We start from the raw sequence: 23,491 nt of genomic DNA on the forward strand, positions 1-23,491 counted from the left end.
AACTGCTGGCCAAACAGCAGTTTGGGGAACCCCAAACTCTCAAAACTAGGAGTGAGGCTGGGCGAAGGAGCACTTCTCAAAGAGTAAGACAGACTTTTAGCTAAGTATGTGCATGTTCAGGGGAGAGTTGAGAGATGGAAGAGTTCCAGTGGTAACACCTGGAGGGAAGAGAGACTGAGATATTGAAAGTTTCACCTGGACTAAGACCTATCACTCCTGCACTGCATTCTCCACCTTGCAAAGAGTAATCCTTTAAAAATGCAAATCTGTCCTCTTCATTTTCTGAAAAAGGCTCCCCACTGGTCTCAGGTTACCTATCTTTTCAGTTTCTATTTTTAAAACCTCCTTCCTCTTATTTTATGCTACAGACATGCTGAAGTTTTTTTACCTTGTCATGTCCTATTCCCCTTGCCTAGAAATCCATCACCCAACACTGAAGTAGGTGTCACTCTTACCTACTCTTAGGGGCCCGTGCTTCACCTAATAGATCCCATCTGTCTGAATCCACTGCTAGTTTAAACTCCTTGAGGGTAGGAAGTGGTTTAATTATTAAGTTATATCCAAGACACCTAGTCTAATGTCCTAAAGAGTGTAGTCGCTCAGCTGTGTCCAACTTTTTGTGACCCCATGGATTGCAGCCTATCAGGCTCCTCTGTCCATGGAATTCTCCAGGCAAGAATACTGGTGTGGGTTGCCATTCCCTTCTCCAGCGGATCTTCCTGACCCAGGGATCAAGCCCGGGTCTCCTGAATTGTTGACAGATTCTTTATTGTCTGAGCCACCAGGGAAGTCCCATGTCCTAAATGACCAACTAATTTGAATGACTGAAAGCCGTTTTCACTGTAGAGTTGGGTGGAAGATTTTTAACTAGACCCTAGGAACTTTGTTCTTCAGCCTCTTTGTTACTACAGTTTAAGATTCATTCTGGGCTTCCCTGGTGGCTCAAATGGTAAAGAATCTGCCTGCAATGTCTCTAGGAGAGACCACCTAGAGAAGGGATAGGCTACCCACTCCAATATTCTTGCCGGGAGAATTCCATGGACAGAGGAGCCTGGTGGGCTACAGTCAGTCCATGGGGTCGCAAAGAGTCGGACACAACTGAGCGACTGCACTTTCACTTGCCACTTCCACTTTAAGGGTTCATTCTAGGGCATGGAGAAACCATTAGTTTGAAAATCACTAAAATAATTTAGAATTAGGTATAGAGTTATCTCCAAAGATCAGCATGCTCAAACTGATAACATTAATGCCTATCAATCTTTTATGGAAAGCAGATAAAGTCCCCATGAAACCTACCAGAAGCCTAAAATAAGTATCCGTTCTCGTGCCGGGACTTTTTTTGTACTCAAGACTCCGCCCATGGGCCCTCAAATGGCGGAAGAACTGCACGCTACGTCGTGACTTCTCACACTACTGCGGAGGTATCCCGACGCTACGCCGCCGACGTAGGCGGGGCGGCCGGCTCTTCCTTCCTCTCTGCTTCTTCGGCTCCACCCCCAGCGTTTCACACGCTCATTGTGAAGCGACAGCGGCAGGCAGTCTTCAAGGCTGCTTGAGACCTAGAGACCCTAAGTCTTTGGCGCACGCAAGCGCCCCGCGCTGCTCCTTCCCCACTCCAAAGGCGAGGGGCGCGAGATTCACCTTTCTTTATTCTTTCTTCTCCCGCCCGGAGCTAACCGCCCCGGTGCGCGCGGACATCTCGGGCTGCCGCTCCCTCCTCCCCGCCCCTCCCCCTTCGGGAGCTCCCGCCCGCGCACTCCTCCCCCTCCCTTTACCCCGGCGACGCGCACGCGCGCCAAGCCGGCTCGCGCCCTCTCGCTTTCCTCCGGCCCGCGAGACCCCCTCCCCTTCCGCCTCGCGGTGCTTCCTCGCGCCGCGGTCTTCTCTATCCACCCCGGACACCGCGGGGCTTGCCCCCGCCCGCCAACGGCGGGTCCCCAGCTTCCCAGTCCCCTTCGCTTCCCGCGCTCTCCGGCGGGGGCCCAGCCCCGGCCTCCTCTCTCCCTCCCTTCCCCCTAATTCCCCTTCCGGACGCTGCCATCATGTTGAAGCCTCAGCCGCCACAACAGACCTCCCAGCCCCAGCAGCCGCCCCCCACGCAACAGGCCGTGGCCCGTCGCCCTCCCGGGGGCACCAGCCCGCCCAACGGCGGTCTCCCGGGGCCCCTGGCCTCCACCTCGGCTCCCCCAGGACCTCCTGCGGCCGCCTCCCCCTGCCTGGGGCCTGCAGCCGCTGCCGGGAGCGGGCTCCGCCGGGGAGCCGAGGGTATCTTGGCGCCTCAACCGCCGCCACCGCAGCAGCAACATCAGGAGAGGCCAGGGGCAGCGGCCATCGGCAGCGCCAGGTGAGGATGGTGGGTTTCCGGGCGCTAGAGCCGAGGTGGCCGAGACCTGTACACCGCGCCAGGCAGACTTCTAGCCTGGCCACCTTTGAGGGGCGCCAGGGGGAGTGGGAAAGCCCCGTGAAGCTGGGGGTGGGCCCTCAGGTCCTAACAGGTCGGAGGAACAGGATCCCTGGTGGCCACCGGCGTATTCACGGGCAGTGCTCAGTTCTGCGAGCGTAGTCAGGGCTCGGGAGCTGGGCCTTAAGGGCAAGCAGGGCGCATCCCGCCGGCGGCGTCGGAACGAGGAGTTGGGGGGGGTGAAGAGGTGATCGGGGTCCCCGGCTCCATTACCACGAAGGGTCTCGCGGTTCCCGTCTTCAGCCAATGGGGAGTCAGCTGCGGGAAGGGGTCCCTGGCCGTAGCCAATGGAGGGGGGCGCGCGGCTCACAGTTTGGCCAATGGGGAGGGAGGGACTTGGTAGCGAGTTGCTACCTCCCCGTCCCAGTCTGGCCAGTAGTAGGGGAGCAGGGTGGGCGGGGGGACGGAAGGAGGGACTGGGAGGACTGCGGGCTGGGAACCTCCAGCGCGCGCGCTCTTCCCGTACGTGCGCGCGGATGCTGTGTCTTATGACCCGGCCATTCTCCAGCCTCGGGTAACATATAGGGCAGCGGCTGGGAGTGTTCGTGGACGGGGTCGCCTGGTGTTCTTGCATGAGTGGTGGACACCCGACTCGATTTCTTCTGTTTGTGGGTTTATGGAATTGAGAGTGGAGGTACACGCAGGCGCAGTGGGTTCTGATCGCGGGAGGGAGGGCGATTTTGAAGAGGCCCGTGGGCTTTAGTGCGCAAGCGCAGACCGGGCGAGGCCTCCGGGTGGATAGCTTTTGCGGCTGCGCTGTCCCCCAGCCCTGCCAACGGCCCCCTGATCGCCCTCTTCAACCGCCGGTTACATCAGCCAGCGAGAAGCAGGGTTACTGGGTGATAGGTGAACCCTCCCAGAGTGGGTAACAGGCTGAATGAGTAAAGAGGTCCAGAAGGGTAGATTGTAGAGGGAGTACCTTCACTCCTAGTTTGGGGCGTAAGGCTGCGGGAAATGATGGTCTTTCCTGTTTGGGAGGTAATTTACCTGAACCTAGGTAGTTCAAAATTTGCGCTGTCTGAGCTCCCACTGTTACATCTGGCTGGGGTTATTGTCGAATATCGTAACGTTTGTCATTTGGAAGCGTGCAGCCCTGGCCCTCTTGCAGAAACGTTGTGTTGAATTGGCTTTTAAAGCAGTTGACAGACGTTGATGGTTGAGCCTATTTTACTGGTATTTGGAGGAAATGGCTTTTAGTGCTTTTCTTCCTCTGTGAAGTGAGAATCTGAAAATATGTTGGTTAATGATTTGTAGCCTAAGTCGTCATCCTTACATAGTGTGTGGTCTTGGCGTAGGGTCCTTTGAAAGCAATTGAATAAAGGGCTTGACCGTACTTAAATAACTAGCTTCTTGTTTCCTTCTCTTATAGGGGACAAAGCACAGGAAAGGGACCTCCACAGTCACCGGTGAGTGCCTTTTCTCCCCTGTCTAAGGCACGGATACTTAAAAGATACATATATGGGAATAGAGGGCAGACTAGGTGCAGAAATAGATGTGTTCCGAAGGGCAAGGATCCCATATGTTCGAGGTGGTTATGAGTGGAGTGTGGACGTTGTGAAGGAGGGAAAGGTGTTGACTGGCTGTTTCTTTATTTTTGTCTCTCTTCTGTGTTACTGACAGGTGTTTGAGGGTGTCTACAACAATTCCAGAATGCTGCATTTCCTTACCGCTGTTGTGGTAAGTGGGCCCCTTGCTGCTAGCTCTAGGGATGTAACGCATCGGTTTGCTAGAGGTACTCTTCTGTTTTCTTCCCCCTGCTCTTTCAGGGTTCCACTTGTGATGTAAAGGTGAAGAACGGTACCACCTATGAGGGTATCTTCAAGACGCTGAGCTCAAAGGTCAGTGTACTCAAATTAGCTTTCTTTTTGGAGTTTCATGGGAGAAAGAAGAGAATGAAATAGGTTCACTGAAGATACAAAGTTGAGTGGTTTTGGACAACATGATGGCTAGCCTCGTTTTTGTAGGCCTGTGTCGGAATAGTGCTGCATGCAGTTAAAGACGTGGGTTTGAAATGTGAGGGCTGGGTATTTTGATGTGATGTTTTAAGTTTGGGGCTTTGACTAAATCCCGTGGGTGGTGATGTTAAGACAGTGCACTTGAGAATGTGGTGTTGGGGAAAGTTTAAAAAGGGTAAAATTAAAAGTCATATTTTTGTCTTCACGTTTCTTAATACTGACCCTTGGTTGCTGGGAAATGGAACTTTTATAGTTTGAACTGGCAGTGGACGCTGTGCACCGGAAGGTATCGGAGCCAGCGGGTGGCCCTCGTCGGGAAGACATAGTGGACACCATGGTGTTTAAGCCAAGTGATGTCATGCTTGTCCACTTCCGAAATGTCGACTTCAATTATGCTACTAAAGGTATTTATTGGTGCAGGCTGTTGTGTCAGACCTGCTTCTTGAGTAGAAGGCAGAGAATGTGATGATCTGATTGTCTTCCTTCTTGTTTATCACCTTATTTCTGAGGAGGTTGACTGGAAGTTTTTCCTTGAGAACATGTGTTAATGTCTAAGATACAATGGGGTGAATTCCAGCCTGTGTTGTGGTTCATACTTTCCCTGCTTTGTTTTCAACTCCTTGCTTCTTTTGAACTCTTGGAACAAGTCTTTTTATGCTGCCCTGCACCCCCAAACTCTGACACACAAAAGCTTGCCTTTGCTTCTGTGGTGGGAAGGGTGTTGGAAAGAAGGCTATGAAATACTACCTGACCCCTGATCTTCAATTTACCCTCACAGATAAGTTCACTGACTCGGCCATTGCCATGAACTCGAAAGTGAATGGGGAGCACAAAGAGAAGGTGCTTCAGCGCTGGGAGGGCGGTGATAGCAACAGTGATGACTACGACCTGGAGTCTGACATGGTACAGTCCCTTCTGCAGAGCCCTAGAGCGGGGGAGCCGCTGCCCAAGTGTGGGTGTTGGCCGTGACGTCATTCTTGGACCCAAGAATTGCTGGGGTGGGCAGGGGAGAAATCTTTTACTATTGGCTGTTGATGGCGGTCAGAGTCCAGTGGAAAGATATAGAACATACTCAAACAGAAATACTCATTTGTCTACCATCAGTAATTGATAACTGTTAAAATTTGCTTCAAATCAGTTTTTTTCCAGCCTGGGAAAAAAAAAGATATAGATGAGATTGCATGTTGTATAGGCCCATTTCTCTTCCTCCAAACAACTACCTTGATTTAAAATTTGTCAGTGAATTGTTACTTCACTGTATTAGTTTGTTTAAAATTTGCTTTTCCTACCTATTTTTGGATGTTTCATTTTGGTATATAGATCCTAGTCATTGCTTTTAACTAAATGTGTTGTGCTATTTGTATGTGTATACTTGGGTGTATGCACAATATATTGTATCTATCCCTTTTCTTATTGGTGTTTCTGTGCCATTATTTTGGTATTAAAAATAGTACCTTACTGAATTTTTAGAATGTGTACCCTCATGCACTTAGGTCAGAATTTCTCTGGGATATAAATCTGGAAATGGATGTTAGGTCCTAAAGACTTCTATGTCTTAGAAACTGCCAGTTTGTACTGCAGTCAGTAGATGACCGTCCCATCAGCCCTGTTCCTTTTTTTCCCACTCTTGGTTTGGTCAGATTTTTAATCTTTCAACCTGAGGGAAGAAAAAGATTGGTTATTATTGCTTTCCTTGCTGAGCTTTGAAACATTCTCCCTCTTTCTCTAGTCTAATGGATGGGACCCCAACGAAATGTTCAAGTTCAATGAGGAGAACTATGGTGTAAAGACCACCTATGACAGCAGTCTTTCTTCTTACACGTGAGTGTCTTTTGGTAGTTCCCCCATGGTGCAGTTTGAGGTATGGGGTCATCAACAGAAGAGAGGTCTCTAGGTGGACCATAGCTTTTGTACATGTTTTTCTGGGTGTCTGGGTTGCCGTCTCCCCACTGCTGATCTGCCTTGTGAACTCCTCATGCAAAGGTTTTTCTTTTTCTCATAATCTTGATTCCGTGGGTAGAATTAACTGCTTTTTTAGTCCATACTTTTCCTGTAAAATCTTAACAAATTTATATGTGTGTCTCTGTGTCCCTCAGATTCAGAGATGCCTTTGTGCTCTGCCTAGGACCCTGCTACATGCCAGATCAGTGTATGCTGAGTTGTTGAGGATTTAAACACCCACATGTCTAAGCTGGTGATAGGACTGATAGAAATGTCTTCCTTTTTCTTCCCTCTTGTCCCATGGCTCTGGGGTGGTGACGGTCCTCACAGGGTGCCCTTAGAGAAGGACAATTCAGAAGAATTCCGTCAGCGGGAGCTGCGTGCTGCCCAGTTGGCCCGAGAGATTGAATCGAGCCCCCAGTACCGCCTGCGGATCGCCATGGAGAATGATGATGGGCGCACGGAGGAGGAGAAGCACAGTGCAGTTCAGCGACAGGGCTCAGGGCGTGAGAGCCCCAGCTTGGCAGCCAGGTGATTGCTGGGGGCGGCTGGTCCTGGTGGGGCCCAGTGTTTGCGCCAGGAGTTTGGTGTATACTTTTGTTGAAGCCTCACAATGGCATAGGTTAATATGTAGTTACTCCGAATTTTTCGGTTTAGGTTAGGGCCAAGGGCTTGTTAAATACTCTTGTTGAAGCCTCACAATCATATAGATTAAAACATAGTTATTCCGAATTTGGGGATTTAGGACACTGAAGCCTAGAACTATTAATTTGTCTGAAGTAACAAGGCTAAAGATTAGGGATTAAGACAGGTTCCCCACCCCCCCCACCCCCCACCCCCTCCCCTGGCCCAGATTTTTCATACTTTTTTTTTTTTCCTTTTCGTTTTTTTGCTTTCTGCTGCACTCTGCAACTTGTAGGATTTTAGTTCCCCAACCAGGAACCTAGGCCCTCAGCATTGAAAGCCCAGAGTCCTACCCCTAGGGAATTCCCCATATTTTTTTTTTTTCTGCGTTTCATGCTTATGTATGTCTTAACTTCTCCTTTTATGAAAGTGAAACCGAAGTGTATTGTACCTTAATCCACAGTGTGATACTACCTGTCTTGTAGGTCAGGAGGAAGGTAGGAGTATGGAGCACTGGCTGCTTTGGTCTGGTCAGGGGTAGCTGCAATGTAGGGTCATAATCCTGGAACCACAGGACAGTTTCTCAAGGGAAATAGTGCAGAAAGCTGAAGTCAGGCATATTTGTGTGTGTGCATTGAGGCAGGAGGTGGACTTTATAAGGAAGGCTTCATTCTTGGGAAATGTGTGTTTTGTGGCTACTTAATGTTATTTGAACTCTCTCCCCCAGGGAGGGAAAGTATATCCCTCTGCCCCAGCGAGTTCGGGAAGGTCCCCGGGGAGGCGTTCGCTGCAGTAGTTCTCGGGGTGGCCGGCCTGGCCTTAGCTCTTTGCCGCCTCGTGGCCCTCACCATCTTGACAATAGCAGCCCTGGCCCAGGTTCTGAGGCACGTGGTATCAATGGAGGTGAGTTAGGAAGCCGACTTGGTGGTGGTGGGGAAGGGGATGGTGGTAGGTGGCAAGGAAAAGGATTTAGGTGGGTTGGATGGAAGTTGCATTGATGGTCATGTAATAGCAGGAACTCTGCCTCTTTTTTCCCCATCTTTAAAAAAAAAAAAAAAAAAAAATAGGCCCTTCCCGCATGTCCCCTAAGGCCCAGCGACCTCTGAGAGGTGCCAAGACTCTGTCTTCCCCCAGCAGCAGGCCTTCTGGAGAAGCCTCTGTTCCACCTCCTCCTGCAGGTAAGATTCCAGCAGTGTTACATGAAGAAATGGTTAGGGGTGTGAATAGTCAGTTGTTAGAAAGCTGGGCTGGGAGAGTTCCAAGATAAAGGTGTTTTGGAGGCTAGGATTTACGCTTTTTAGGAAAGAATTTTTCAGTTTCCCTCAGGGAGAAATTCTAGCATGGCAATCGATGCATTGTGTCTGGCTGGCAGGTGCCTGTTGTTTAAATTAGTTAGCAACTAATTTTAAGGGAGGAGAAATCATAGAAAATGTTTTAATATCTTTTGAAATACAGAAAGTTCTGCCAACACAGAACCTGTCTTGCTGTATAGCTCTGGTTGGCTGGAACTGAGTCATGACTGCCCTTTGGAGCGTTCCAGTCTTTCATGGTACCCATGAGGCCATTTTATCTGCTTACCTTACCTGCCTTGCCCTTCTAAACATTTAGTTTGTGATCTTGTAGATAAACTTTCCTTGGTGTTTCTAATGAGTCCCTAGTACTCACTGCTCAATGTCCAGCAGTGACCAACACAAATCACTCTCCCTTTTGTTCCAGTGGGCCGGATGTACCCGCCGCGCTCTCCCAAATCAGCTGCCCCCGCCCCAATCTCAGCTTCCTGTCCTGAGCCTCCCATGGGCTCAGCAGTACCAACCTCTTCAGCTTCCATCCCAGTGACATCAGCAGTTGGGGATCCTGGAGTAGGCTCCGTTTCCCCAGCTTCTCCAAAGATCTCACTGGCCCCCACAGATGGTAAGAGCCACCTGGTGGGGGAATGCGGACAGTGGAAAGTGTGCTTCTGGACAGAAGGGCCTTCATGTGTCTGTTCTTTCTTGCTCAGTAAAAGAACTCCCGGCCAAGGAACCTGGAAGGACGCTGGAGTCCCAGGAGTTGTCCCGGATTGCAGGGAAAGGTGAGGATTGTTGTTTTTCCTGCCAGAGTCTTGTGCCCTTTTGATTAGGGGAGCATTTCAGTTAGGGAAGTGTTGCAATTCAGAAACAGATGACGTTGGATCAGCCCTTTGATCCTAACTTAAAGGGTTCTAATAAGCTCAGCTTTTTTCCCTTGGTTTCTTTGTTCTTTGGGTTGCTGTGTAGCCACCTTCAAGAAAAGAAACGTGTGTTTTCTCCTTTTTTTCTCTTTCTCATAGTCCCTGGCCTTCAGAATGAACAGAAGCGTTTTCAGCTGGAAGAACTGAGAAAGTTTGGGGCCCAGTTTAAGGTGAGTGAAGTGTGGGAATGACTAGGATGTTGACAGGAAGGAGATGCAGGTTGGGGGGTCGGGGGAGAGGTTCATGGAATAGGCACTGGGTGGCATTGAGAGATTAGACGCAAAATGAAGGAAGGAAGGTGAGTCTGGGGTTGAGATAAGAGAGTACTCTCTATGTTGTGTGTTTCTGTCCTTCTAGCTTCAGCCCAGTAGCTCCCCCGAGACCAGCTTGGATCCTTTTCCTCCACGGATCCTGAAAGAGGAGGCCAAAGGGAAGGAGAAGGAGGTGGATGGTCTTTTGGCTTCAGAGCCCCTGGGGTCTCCTGTTTCCTCGAAGGCCGAATCAGTATCGGACAAGGAGGACAAACCGCCCCTGCCAGCAGCAGGGGGTGCCGAGGGGCCGGAACAGCCTCCGGCACCTTGCCCAAGCCAAACTGGCAGCCCCCCAGTGGGCCTCATCAAGGGAGATGACAAGGATGAGGGCCCAGTTGCCGAGTGAGTGGGGTGGGGAGCTGGGGCAGGTGTCTGGTGACGAGAGGCAGGCCGTGAGAATTTACTCCCATTTTTCTCTCATAGACAAGTGAAGAAGTCAACATTGAACCCCAATGCCAAGGAGTTCAATCCCACTAAGCCCCTGCTCTCTGTGGTGAGAGATGGGACAGGGGAATGTGGGCTGGGGTTTCCATGAGGAGTGGGAGCTGGGTGTGAGGGGAATGAGGAGCAGTTATACAAGTTTATCAGGACCGCAGCAGTTGTGGAAGCAGGTCTTAGCAGTGGCTGGCCGGGGATCGTGAAGTATCTGACAGATATTTATGGGTTCCTCACTGGGACTTGGCATTTGGTTCGGGGGGAGTCAGAGTGTGGCAGTTAGGAGCATGGGCTTCATTTGGGCCCACTGACTGCGCTTGAACCTCTTGCAAGCTCTGTGATCTTGGATGAACCGCTGAACCTCTCTGCCTTAGTTTCCTTGCCTGTAATTTAAGATTGCTCATCTCCTGGGGGTTGATGTGAGGTTTAACCAAGATAAAGTGTAGGAAATGTTTGGTGCACAGCACTCTGGATGCCCTTGACTGGGAGAGGAGGGTGGTATAGAAGTCATTAAGATATCTTGTGCATGTCCTCCTTTGCCTCTTACAGAATAAATCCACCAGTACTCCGACTTCTCCTGGGCCCCGGACTCATTCAACTCCCTCCATCCCGGTGCTGACAGCAGGCCAGAGTGGGCTCTATAGCCCCCAGTACATTTCCTACATACCTCAGATCCACATGGGACCAGCTGTTCAGGTGAGAGGGGAGACGGGGTGGGCCCAGGGTAAGAGGTATGACTGGGCTGACTGAGGGACCGAGGCCCACCTGTCGTGGGCGTGTACAAGCGGGTCGTTCAGCCTCACCTGTGTTCTGGTTCCCAGGCACCACAGATGTATCCGTATCCTGTGTCCAACTCAGTGCCTGGACAGCAGGGCAAGTACCGGGGCGCCAAAGGTGAGCAGGGTCAGGAGGGGCCCCACGCGGCGCCGCCCGCTGCCTGCTGGCAGATGGAGCTTGAGCTCTGCACTGTCTTCCCCCCACCCGCAGGCTCCCTGCCCCCCCAGCGCTCGGACCAACACCAGCCAGCCTCCGCCCCTCCCATGATGCAGGCTGCCGCCGCCGCTGCCGGTCCACCTCTGGTGGCCGCCACCCCTTACTCTTCCTACATCCCCTACAACCCACAGCAGTTCCCAGGCCAGCCTGCCATGATGCAGCCCATGGCCCACTACCCCTCGCAGGTGACTGAGGCAGGGAGGAAGGTGGGGTACAGAGTCCTGGCATCTTAGCAAGCCTCCTTCACCTCCCACACTTAGGAGCTGACAGGAGAAGCCAGCAAGAGTTCTGGGTGGTGGGGTCCAACTTGGGCTTCAGTCTTGGCTGTAGTAGGACCCCGGGGAGGCAGTTTATTCTGGGGCCTTTGTTTTTTCCTTCTGTTAAGTGTAGCATCTACTCGATAAGGTTATTGTGAATGTGAAGTAAGGTGGTCATGATGAGAGCAGAGTAGTACTATGTCCGGGTTGTCTGGCAGCAGGGTACTCGCCCAGGCCCTCTGCCGGGCCAACCGCTTCTCTCCTCCTCCAGCCGGTGTTTGCCCCCATGCTTCAAAGCAACCCACGCATGCTGACATCGGGGAGCCATCCCCAGGCCATCGTGTCATCCTCCACCCCTCAGTACCCTTCTGCAGAGCAGCCCACCCCCCAGGCCCTTTATGGTGAGTTCTGTCCTGTCCCCCCACCCGGGCCATGCTGCTCAGCCCCTCTGGGGTGCCTGTCACTGATTGTCTTCCCTTTCCTGCTGTAGCCACCGTTCACCAGTCCTATCCACACCATGCCACGCAGCTCCATGCCCACCAGCCGCAGCCGGCCACCACGCCTACTGGGAGCCAGCCGCCGTCCCAGCATGCGGCCCCCAGTCCTGTCCAGGTGCCTGCTGTGGGGCATCCATGTGGGTGGGGCAGGGATGGGTGGCTGAAAGAGAGGACTAGGACTTGGGGTCATTCACTAGTGGGGAGAACCTGGGGGTCAGAGGTGGTACCGGAAGTGGCACTCACTGGTCACCTTGCCCTGATGACAGCACCAGGCGGGGCAGGCCCCACACCTGGGCAGTGGACAGCCGCAGCAGAACCTGTACCACCCAGGGGCCCTGACAGGCACGCCGCCTTCTCTGCCACCGGGACCTTCTGCCCAGTCCCCTCAGAGCAGCTTCCCCCAACCAGCCGCTGTATATGCCATCCATGCCCACCAGCAGCTGCCCCACGGCTTCACCAACATGGCCCATGTTACCCAGGTAAGAGCCCACGCCACCTGCCCTGAGCCGTGGGGCGCCCCTCCCGGAGTCAGCAGTGCGCCTGTTCCCTCTGTGCCGCTGCCTGGGGTTCTCCGACCCTGTGGAGCTGCCGTGGTGCTCACAGCCCCTTTCCTGTTCTCCACAGGCCCATGTCCAAACTGGAATCACAGCAGCCCCGCCCCCTCACCCTGGGGCTCCCCACCCGCCCCAGGTGATGCTGCTGCACCCACCCCAGAGCCATGGGGGCCCCCCCCAAGGCGCGGTGCCCCAGAGTGGGGTGCCTGCACTCTCAGCTTCCACACCCTCACCCTACCCCTACATCGGACACCCCCAAGGTGAGCAGCCTGGCCAGGCGCCTGGATTTCCAGGAGGAGCCGATGACAGGATTCGTGAGTTCTCGTTAGCTGGGGGTATTTGGCATGGAAGAGCTGATGGGCTGCAGGTGGGGCAGGATGCACGGGTTCTGGGCGGGGAGTGAGGGGTCTTGGAGGCAGGGCTGTCCCACAGGGCGCCTGCCGACCTGCACCTGTCTGTGAAGTATGTAGGGTGGGCAGAAGCCACAGTCGCCGCCGCCAGGGGCTTGCTCCTGGCTCTGTCCTTTGCTTCCCTCCGTCCTCGCTCAGTTGTGATCCAGCAGCCCCCCTCCCCACTGCCTCCCCAGCTCTCAGTGACCCCGACTGTCTCCTGACTTAGCCGAGGTAAGGTCAGCGCAGTAGACAGGGCCAGGCTGGGGTGTGGGGGGCTGAGCTGGGCACGTGAGGAAGGGCTCTGGCTCACGGGGAAACGGCGATTGATCTGTGCTTCTGACAGCCCCATGAGACACCTCGAGGCGGCCGCTCCTACCAACACTCCCCCCACACCCCACACTGGACGGCATTGGATGAAGGGACAGCTGCTTGGGTTCTAATGCTCCTGCTCTCTTCTCTTTCCCCTCCAACCAGTTCAATCTCATCCCTCCCAGCAGCTCCCCTTCCACCCCCCGGGGAACTGAAGATTGTCCTGGCCGCGACCTGAGACCTCCATGAGTGGAGGGAAGAGTGATCTATGTCTCTTCCCCCAGCAGCTCGGACCAGTCCCAGCCCCCCACCCCCTTTCCCTGCCCCGGGGGAGCTGGGGAATTTCTGCCAAGCACCTTGAATGGGAAGGGCCTCAAAGTGGGCAGGGCCAGGGTCCAGCGGGGGTGGGGGAGGGGGTTCCTGCTCTGCCCCTGCCCATCCCCACCCCATCTTGCCCTCCCGTCCTCATCTATCCCCCCCCCTCCCCGCTGGAGACGGAAGATCTTTTATTTTCTATTATTTATAACCTTGGGCCCCCTGTTCTTTCTTCCCCATTAACTTGAGTCACCTGCGTAAGAGAAACAGACACGCCCCACAAGGATGGTTGGACAAGGACTTTTACTTTTTATTACATAAAAATATTTAAAAAAATTAAAAAAAAATAAAATTTTAAACTAACTTAACCAGCCTGTGGGTTTCTGTTTGAATAGTAAGACGGTAGCGGTTGGTTTTATGAGGTTTCTAAGGTGGGGCACTGTAGGTGCCCGCCCAGAGTATCCAGAGATGCCCTTTCTGGCTCTGCCGTGCAGGCCCACTATTGTCTCAAAAGCTGTTTTCTCACCCCAAAACTGGCCTCATTGTGAGGTGTGACTTGAGGTTTTCATTTCTAAGGAAAGTATTTTGTGAATGATGTCTCTCTGCACTAAAAAGTACAGTTGTGTTTTGGGCCACCTGAAATAAGGGTGGAGTGCACAGCTGAGAGGTCCTGGTTGTGGGTGAGCTATAGGATGAAGCTGCTGGTGAAAGTGGCGGAGGGCTGGGTTGAGCCAGGCTGAGGGAAGCAGGGGCTGGATTAGATAGATGGGGGCCAGGTATGGGATGGAGAAACAATAGGCTCCAGGAGGAGTTGGGAATTCTTTACTAATAGGACCTGGTATTTGTTTCTTACCTGTAAAGTGCAGATTTTACCAGTAGAGGATAGAGAATGGGACTGATCTGTAGCCTCTAATTGGTTGTTAAAAAGGGGCGGGTGTGGGACTTCCCTGGTGGGTCCAGTGGCTAAGACTGTGTTCCCAATGCAGAAGGCCCCGGGTTTGATCCCTGGTCAGGGAACTAGATCCCACATGCTGCAACTAAGACTCGGTGCAGCCAGATGTCTTTTAAAGACGCAGATGTGCGGTCCCAAGTGACAGAGCTCTCCAACTGGGGTTGGGAGGCCTCGATGGAAGTAGCAGCAGGAAAGCCTTCAGGTGGGCTCCGGATGTCTGCAGTGCAGATGGAGACCTGGTTTCTGTAGTGCTGGAGACGTACGTGATTGCAGGTGTTCCTGGGTAGCCCTCTTAATAATTTATTCCTAAGAGCAGAAATCTGATGAGCTATAAGGAACTTCGCCTCCACCCTGACTGAATCTGCCTGAAAACTCTCAGCTTCTCATTGCACACTGAAGTAAAACAAGTAATTGTGCTTTCCTGGTGGACAGTACTTTTCATGAAATTGCTTTATCTGAAGTTTGCTTCTGTTTGCCTCGTTCTGGGCCTAAGAGCGTCCATTCTCTTGAGCTATTTGTGAGTAGGTTGCCTGTCCTGAGTATATTCATTTGTCAGAATACAAGTTTGAAAGGGTGCCATTAATCCCTGCTGAATGCCACCTGTGTTACTGGGGGTCATCCCCAAATCTCAGCATTTTATCCCATGTGATTTGATAAACAGACCTTGTTAATTTTAAATCTCAGTAATTAACTTTAAAAATGAAACTTTCATTCTACAATGTCTCACTCCTGTTTGGACTTAAGTGATATGGTGGGGATAACCCATCAAACCTACAAATTATTTACCAAGTATAATATTCTATGTGCTGGGTCTAGAGGCAGGATAGAACACCCAGTATCAAGTTTAAATAAGGATAGGTAGACATGAACAGGCTGGTGACTACTCAGAGACCAGGCACCTGACCTGGGCCCAAGCTATAACCGTTTGACCAGTATCTCTAGGAATATCCAACATTTAGCCTGTTTTATGTAGCTCCTTAGAAGAAAGGAGCATCTAGGACAAACCTAGACAGCATAATAAAAAGCAGACTTCACAGGTCTGTCTAGTCAAAGCTGTGGTTTTTCCAGTGATCATGTATGGATGTGAGAGTTGGACCACAAAGAAAGCTGAGCACCAAAGAATTGATGCTTTTGAACTGTGGTGTTGGAGAAGACTCTTGAGTCCCTTGGACAGCAAGATCAAACCAGTCAATCCTCAAGGACATCAGTCCTGAATATTCATTAGAAGGACTGATGGTGAAGCTGAAGCTCCAATATTTTGGCTACCTGATGGGAAGGGCTGACAAACTGGAAAAGACCCTGATGCTGTGAAAGACTGAAGGCAGGAGGAGAAGGGGACGACAGGATGAGAAGGTTGGATGGCATCACCAACTCGATGCACATGAGTTTGAGCAAACTCTGGGAGTTGGTGATGGACAGGGAAGCCTGGTGTACTGCAGTCCACGGGGTCGCAGTCAGATACCATTGAGCAACTGAACTGAACTGAAGCAATCATACAAGGCTTACTAGGATAGCTTTCAGTCCTTTAGTTTCTCTACCTTCCTCATGTTGCCACAGCAGTGCTTTAAGAGCTCTTCCACCATGCACCAGAGATGAACTCTTGAGGCCAGAGTAGTACTCTCAGTTCCAATGACTCAGGGATCACTCCCAAGCTCATGTATCCTGGGCTTCAGCTCCATTTCTATATCCCCCACCCTCCCAGAGTACAGATGACACAAGACACACAGGCTGTCTTTCTATTCACAGAATGGTTTATTGACCTACCTCACCTGGCCGGCCTCACGGCCCCTGGGCCAGGGGAAGTATCAGTCTAGCTGCAATCCGGCTGGGCCACAGCCTCTGCCCTGCAAAGAGGGCCACAGAGGCAGGAGAGAACGCTGGCCAGTGCAGCCCTGAGCACAAGAGAGCCCCAGCAGAGGTCCAGACTCAACTCCACTTAATGTTCTTGTCCTCCTCGGTCATGGCCGGCGTGTCAATGACGAGGCCAGTGCCGATGGTCCGGTTGCCATCCCGCAGGGTGAAACGCTGGCCTTTCTCTAAGATCATGGGCTGCCGCAAGATGAGAGTGAGCTTCAGGTCCTCCCCGGGCATGGCCAGCTCCTGAAAGGCAGAGACAGACCATGCGTGTTTCAGGGCACCTTCACTTCCTGTTGGTTACCAAGGTTAAAGGTTATGGGAAAATGCAGCAGGGTGATTCTTTCTGGGGAAACTTCTGTCCCAGCTGCTAGGCATATGCAAAGGCAGAAAAGGACTGATGGGACTTCCTTGGTGGTCCAGTGGTTAGGATGGTTAGGAATCTGCCTGTCAATGTAGGGGACATGGATTCGATCCCTGATGTGGGAAACAAGATCCCACATGCCGCGGGGCAACTAAGCCCCTGTGCCACAACTACTGAAGCCCACGTGCCCTAGAGCCTGTGCTCTGCAACAGGAGAAGCCACCGAAATGAGAAGCCCATGCCCTGCAACTAGAGGAGAGCCCCTGCTCTCCCAACAGGGAAGCCTGTGCAGCGCAACGAAGACCAGGGCAGCCAACAAACAAACTATAAAGATAAAAATTTAAAAGGACTAGCGATTAGCGTCTCTGAAGTTTTTCTTGGGAAAAAAAAAAAAGTTTATAAAGTTTTGGGTTATGCAGGTCTTGGGCTCAAGACTTCTTTTGAGCCTTTATGTAAAATACAGTGGGACTCTCTTCTATAGGAAATCTGCTGGGGAATCTTTGTGGGTCAGGGCTAACACAGCTAAGAAACCCTGGATGAGGATTCGTTCTGCCTGAATCCACTGATCTGACCCTTCCATCACCAGTTCTCCCCTTGCATCATCAGTCAGGCTTTCTTTACCAGGGAAAAGTCACCCCCGCTGCCATATACATCATACCTTCCCTGGAGGCAAGATGATCCGACAGGCCATGTCCCAAGTCAGGGAGAACATGACAGGCATGAAGTGGGATACAAAAGGCTTGTGGCGGCCACCCTCTTCCTTGCTGAGGATGTACACCTGTGAGAGGGAGCATGGGTGGAGCCGGGCCTGGCTGGAAGCACCGGCCCTCCACAGCGCCTGCCCACCATCACCCGGAGCCCTCACCTGTGCCTCCACCTTCTGGTGGGGCTGGATGGAACCTGGCTTGGCCATGACCAGGCCACGTCTCAGGTCCTCCCGCTTCAAGCCTCGGACCAGGGCCCCAAGGTTGTCGCCCGCCTCTGCCCTATCCAGGCTCTTGTGGAACATCTCAATGCCTAAGAGAGCGGAAACATGCGGGAGAAGGGTGTGGGGGCAGAGGGAAGGCACGGGGGGGTCTGCGGGGTAGATGTCATCCTGGAGGCTCTGGGTCCCAAGGCCGCCTCCTGTACCTGTCACCACAGTGCGAATATTCTTGCTGTGTCCCAGGAATTCACACTCGTCTCCTTTCTTCAAAATGCCACGTTCGAGCGTGCCTGTCACCACTGTGCCCCGGCCTGGGAGGGAACAGGACAGGGCATCAGGGACACCGGATGAAGCAGCAGAGAGGGGAAGGGAATGCAGTGAGCCAGGTCCTCACCGGGGATCGAGTACACTGACTCCACGGGCAGCAGAAAAGGCTTCTCCAGGTCCCGGGTGGGCACTGGGATGTATGTGTCCACAGCATCCAGTAGCTTCTGCACGGACTTCAGGCCTAGCTCAGGGTCACGTTGCTATGAGCGGGAGGTGACAGGACTCTGAAACTTTCATTCTGCTCCTTTTACTTGCCCAGAGCCAGGCCCCACAGAGCAGAGCTCTGGGTGCCCATCCAGCCCCATCCCCAGCCTGACCCCGCCTTCACCTCAAGGGCACAGAGGGCAGAACCGACAATGATGGGAGTCTCCTCCCCTTTGTAGCCAAACTCAGTCAGCAGTTCCCTGATCTCCAGCTCCACCAGCTCTACCATCTCAGAGTCCTGCACAGCGTCCGCCTTATTCACATACACCACCACATGCTCGACGCCAATCTGCAGGTAAGACAGACACACAGATGGTGTCCTGATGGCCCACCACCCCACCCTCCTTCCACCCTTTCCCAGGCTCTTGAGTACCTGTCTGGCTAGCAGTAAGTGTTCTCGGGTCTGGGGCATGGGGCCATCATTGGCTGCCACCACCAGGATGCAGCCGTCGAGGGGGGCAGTGCCTGTGATCATATTCTGGGGAGAGAGAGGAGAGAAAGTAGTGCGATTCCACGACCTCCCCTGCTCCCCAGCCCCCTAGCTAAGCACAGACACTTCTTTACCACCTGGTGTGACTGGCCAGGCCCACAGATCCAGGATCTCCAACCCATACATCTCAAATATCTTAACCTCCTCCCCACAATCCTAACGTTTTTCCTGAGGGGGGCAGTTCCCAAGCCCTGTCCCCAGTGGCTCTCTCACCTTAACGTAATCTGCATGACCGGGGCAGTCAGTGTGGGCATAGTGGCGGGCGGCTGTGCTATACTCCACATGAGCCGCATTGATTGTGATACCTCGGGCTCGCTCCTCTGGGGCGTTGTCAATCTCTTCGTACTTCTTAAACTTGGCCCCACCTCCCTCCGCTAAAACTAAGGAAAGGAAGGGAACACACTTTTCAGCAAGGCCCTTTCCACTTTAGAAAAGGACTGTCTAGGAGAAGCAACCTTCCAAGATACCCTCCCTCAACTCCTGGGGCCAGTAACTTCAGGTCAGAAAGAAAGGTTATAGAGCCTCAAGGGCTAGTCCTGTGACTTCTCTAGGCTAACAGTTCTGCTTACAGGGCACCTTCCCAGGGCTGGAGGGAGGCCACTGGGGGGTCCCCCAACTTATGCATCAAAAACTTCGTGTTCACGGGAGATGTCTTCTGCATCCTGCAGTGTACTGTCCGCCCAATTTCTGGCGCCTTGTGCCCTGCTAAGTCACTTCAGTCGTGTCCGACTCTGTGCGACCCTACGGACTGTAGCCTGCTAAAACTAAGGGAAGGAAGAGAACACACTTTTCAGCAAGGCCCTTTCCACTTTAGAAAAGGACAGTCTATGGACAGGCTCCTCTGTCCATAGGATTCTCCAGGCAAGAATACTGGAGTAAATTGCCATGCCTTTCTCCAGGGGATCTCCCCGACCCCAGGGATCGAACCGGCGTCTCTTACGCCTAACCTGTATTGGTGAGCGGGTTCTTTACCACTAGCGCCACCTGGGAAGCCACCTGGCGCCTTGGGGCCGCACTAAACATCTAGGCAGTTGCTCCGCGGGCCCCGCCCCCCGGCTCCAAGTCCCACCTGCAGAGCAGGCGCTGCTGGAAGCCCCCCACCCCAACCCCACTTACTTTTCGTGATGGCCGCGGTCAGGGTGGTCTTGCCATGGTCTACATGGCCGATGGTACCCACGTTCACATGGGGTTTGTCACGCACATAGGTCTTCTTGGCCTCCACAGCCAGGCCACGGCACAAGATGGGCAGTGCCTGAGCCTTCAGCGGCCGCAAAAGACCCTGCAATAGTGGTGCTGGGCCGGCGCCGAGACCTGCCGGGGCAGATGCCTGGAGTCACTGCGCAGGTCTGAGCCCGGCCGCTCCCGACGACCCCCACGTGAACCCGGGCTGCCATGGCCCTCCCCGCCCCCTCACCGCTGAAAAGGGGCGTCGCGCGCAGCAGGGTAGCGGCCGCCATTGTGGTCGTACTGGCGCCGTAGAGTGTACCGAGCACGGGCGCCGGCGCGTGCAGCAGGGAAAGGGCAATTGCGGATGGAAGTCGCTTCCGGCGGAAGTTAGGGCCGAGAGGGCACGTCTGGGCCCCTCTAGCCTCCAATCTCTATGGCCCTGTCAACTTCCGGGCGCGCGACAGAACTCGTCCAGGAAAGTGCTGATGGTGTAAGAGTGGGGAAGCTTTCCAAGGCGCCCTCCGACCTCGCGGGCTCAGGAGCCAACAGTTCTCTCTGGTGGCGCCGGGCGGCGATGTGGAGCATCTCATAGCGCGCCTACGCCCCGGAGGCTCATGGGCGTTGTAGTTCCCAGGGCCGTGAGCTGTGCTGGCAAGTATCGTGGGAGGGCGAGGCCAGGTCCGGAGGGACGATCCAGGCCTTCTTGAAGCAGAGGCAGCGGCCCCGGCGTGGGTGACTCCGGAAAGTCTTGGCCCTGAACCACTTGGAGTCCAGTCCGACCCGCCGCGCGGGTCTGACGACAGATCTGGCGGCCTTGTGTCGCAGCTGGAGGTAGGACCAGCCGCTGCGGCCAGGATGAGGGAAGACTCCCGGGAACCTGTTGGGCGTGGGTCTCTAGTGTGACCCACCTCTCTCCTAAGCCTTTGTTTTCTTATCTGTAAAGTGGGAATAGTATCTATTTCACAGGAAGACCCTGACATCTAGCTCTGAGAGGAAATGAGCTGGGCAAGAGACAGAAAAGGGGTCCAAAAGCCTCCGGGTCCCACAGTCTTTGAGACACCCCCCCACCCCGGCTCACAGCCTGCGGGGACAGAGTTTCCTGCCCACCCCTGTCGCCCCTCAGCAGGCCAGAGAGTAATTCTCTCGATCGTCGGTCAACCCACCTAAGTTTTACAGATGACCAGGTGAGAGACCAACTTCTTGTGCCTTTAAGGGCAGCCTGAGTCTTTCTGGTTCCCGCTGTGTCCCTGGCACCTACCACAGGGCGGGGCACTCAGTGAGTGCTCACTTAATGTCTGTTGACTGAATGAATGAGTGCAAGGATAGTAAATGACCTTTAACTTTCACATCCATCATCTCATCACCGTGGGATGATAATAGCAGCTGCTTAACCTTGATTAATGTTTCCGAAACTCATCAGCTCCTAAGACTCAGTTGATGGTGTCTGTTTCAAATAGATTCCTTAATTCCTCCCTTGGAGATTATGATTCAATAGTGTCTGGGTACAGACAAGAAAACCATATTTATTTTTAACACTCTTCTTAAACTCAGAGGAGTTTGGGGGACTCAGAGCTTTTCATGGTTCAGGCGTTGTGCTTCATATTGCTTCACATTCAATATTACATTCAATGTTATCCTGTGTGAAAGGACCCCATTTTATTAGTGAGAAAACTGAGCATCAAGGTAATTAAGGAACCCAACACAGCTAAACTCCGAAAAAGTGTGCACTTAGCCACTTCACCATACTATAATTTAACTGTCATTTTACAGTGAGAAACTTGCTAAGACTTCTGTCTTCCTGGCCCTCTAAACCCATCAGCTTTGATGAGGAAGGGCTTGTACAATATGAAAGGGTTCTCCTTGTCCCCAACCTGAACCTCAGTCATTCCACTTCTAGAAATTTATCCTAAGACACTATCTGCCACTACCAGGATATGAAATATTGGGGGCTGGTACTTAAATTAATGCTTTCTTTTTTTAGTGGTGCTATATTTATTTTAATGTGTATTAGTTTGAAAGAAAGGCTGGCATTGTAAATGTTTAAAAAAATGTTGAATCAATTTAAAAAAACAACACTTGGTAGATAAAATGGGTGATATGAATATATGGCAAATCTGGGGAGAGGTGTATGTGAATGACTGAAATTTGCAAAACACAGTGCTCAGAAAAGAGTCCAGAGGGAGAGAGTTTTTGTAGAGCTGTTGACTGTTGCACACTATGTCACAGGAGTCTTGATTTGCAGATAACAGAATTTAAATGGGCTGGTTGGAAAATTGTGTCAAGATGGTAGGCGTCCTACAGAATTGTAGGGTGGGCTGGAGAAATGGATCCTAAGCCATAGGTCTGATCTGACCTGATAAGAAAACCGCTTCTACCGCCACTGCCACCAGACACTAAATGCCAGGACTTGGACTTGTCTGCAACAGCTGCTGCTCATGGTCCTGCAACCACTTCCACATCAAGACAGTGACCTTTGGGACTTCCTGGTGGTCCAGTGGTTAAGAGTCTGACTTCCAGTGCAGGGGACTTGAGTTCAAGTCCAGATGGGGAACTAAGATCTACATGCTGCAGGGCAACTGGGCCCATGTGCCACAACTACTGAGCCGGTGGAGCGCTCTGGAGCCTGTAAGCCACAACAAGGATCCCACATGCCACAACTAAGACCCGACACAGCCATAAATGAATAAACATTTTAAAAAGAAGAAGGAGACACCGAGGAGACAGACCACCTTCTGAGGAGACACCGAGGAGACAGACCACCTTCTGACTCTGGGAGTTGTTGCATCAGGATGGGAAGCCTGGAACTATCATGCCCATCATGCTCCCATCCATGGTGAAGCCAAAAATCCAGAAGGGGGCAAAGCAAAGAGGATCTTAGAAGCCTGGACTCTACATGGTGTGAGATGACAAGTATCTTTATTGTTTAAGGCAGATGGTGTTACAGTTGTCTGTTACTTGAAGCCAAATACACCCAAACAGTTAAGTCTGCCTTACAGCACTTGGACGTATTTCTTGGTGTCACTTGTCTGAGACTAAGTGACTTTAGTAGGGTGAGGACTGGGCTTCCTGTGTGCCTGGCCACAGCAGGCCTCTGTGCATATTTGCACTTGAACTGTTCATGAGCCTTCCAAATCAAAGGGTGCTACCACTGTGATGCTATGAACCTAACATACCCCAAACAGGACACTTTGTTTCTCCCATACTCTCCTTACATATCTGAAAAAATGGCACCACCTTTGTCCTTTCCCCCACCCCTACATCTATCCATTACCTGGTCCCACTGGTTTTCTCTCCAAAATAAATCTCAAGTGTGACCGCTTCTTTCTCCCCTGTCAACACTGGGGTTCAAACTGGGATCATCTCTCGCCTAAGTTACCTCATGAGGTCTCCAGTGGGTCCTCCAGCTTCTGTCCTTATTCTCAATATCTGTCAAATCCATTTTCCACACGACCAGATCAGTCTTTAAAATGTGAATCAGAAAAGAATTCTCCCTCAATGACTCCTTAGTACACGTGGAATAAAATCCAAACTCCTACTTTAAATGGGTGAATTGTATGGCAGGTAAATTATATTTCAGTAAACATATATTTTTTTGTTAGTAAACATATTATTAAGGAAAAAAAGTCCGACATCCTCCCTGCGGCCTGTGATCTGGCATGGGCATGATCTAGCCCCTGTCCACCCCTCTGATCCCCATCTGGTACTTTCCTCTCATTCTCTCCAGCCACACTGGGCATCCTTCTGTTCCACAAACTCCCCACGATTGCTTTTACCTCAGGGTCTTTGCAAATGTGCTTCCATCTTCCTGGAATGTTCTTCCCCGGAGCTTTCCCCACGGCTTGTTCCTTCTCATCTTCCAACCACATGTCACCCCTTCTGACACCCTCTTACCAATGGTCCTCTTATTTTCTTCATAGCACCTAAGTATCCAAAATTATCTTAGTAGTTTGCTTGTT

The 23,491-nt window shown here is 52.3% G+C and overlaps 2 protein-coding genes across 13 annotated transcripts; one reads left to right on the forward strand and one right to left on the reverse strand.

Moving 5' to 3' along the window:
* Positions 1-1,513: 1,513 nt before the first annotated feature.
* Positions 1,514-13,621, forward strand: ATXN2L (ataxin 2 like). Of its 12 annotated transcripts, none has more exons than XM_025274634.3 (23): positions 1,519-2,344; positions 3,831-3,867; positions 4,082-4,138; positions 4,228-4,299; positions 4,670-4,820; positions 5,195-5,319; positions 6,146-6,237; positions 6,688-6,888; positions 7,709-7,884; positions 8,049-8,159; positions 8,698-8,892; positions 8,981-9,052; positions 9,290-9,360; positions 9,548-9,843; positions 9,925-9,994; positions 10,486-10,632; positions 10,758-10,830; positions 10,924-11,114; positions 11,458-11,587; positions 11,677-11,798; positions 11,950-12,162; positions 12,308-12,551; positions 12,701-13,621. In XM_025274634.3, the coding sequence occupies exons 1-23, from the start codon at positions 2,043-2,045 to the stop codon at positions 12,853-12,855; spliced, it is 3,303 nt and encodes a 1,100-aa protein (XP_025130419.1). In that variant the 5' UTR covers positions 1,519-2,042; the 3' UTR covers positions 12,856-13,621. The 12 variants fall into 12 exon arrangements, 10 of the variants coding, with proteins under 10 accessions (XP_044792298.1, XP_025130419.1, XP_006070584.1 ...); XM_006070522.4 differs by having other exon boundaries at positions 13,104-13,621; XM_006070523.4 differs by having other exon boundaries at positions 13,127-13,621.
* Positions 13,622-15,934: 2,313 nt separating this feature from the next.
* On the reverse strand, positions 15,935-21,421 carry TUFM (Tu translation elongation factor, mitochondrial). Its single transcript, XM_045164265.1, has 13 exons — positions 21,348-21,421; positions 20,211-20,379; positions 20,067-20,132; positions 19,783-19,966; positions 19,485-19,679; positions 18,582-18,748; positions 18,252-18,356; positions 18,003-18,167; positions 17,742-17,874; positions 17,554-17,658; positions 17,288-17,439; positions 17,081-17,200; positions 15,935-16,305 (listed from the first exon to the last, which is right to left on the reverse strand). Exons 1-13 carry the CDS (start codon positions 21,419-21,421, stop codon positions 16,132-16,134), a joined length of 1,809 nt encoding a protein of 602 aa, XP_045020200.1. The 3' UTR covers positions 15,935-16,131.
* Positions 21,422-23,491: the final 2,070 nt, after the last annotated feature.

The sequence above is a fragment of the Bubalus bubalis genome, chromosome 24, assembly GCF_019923935.1.
Source record: "Bubalus bubalis isolate 160015118507 breed Murrah chromosome 24, NDDB_SH_1, whole genome shotgun sequence".
Lineage (NCBI taxonomy): Eukaryota > Metazoa > Chordata > Mammalia > Artiodactyla > Bovidae > Bubalus > Bubalus bubalis.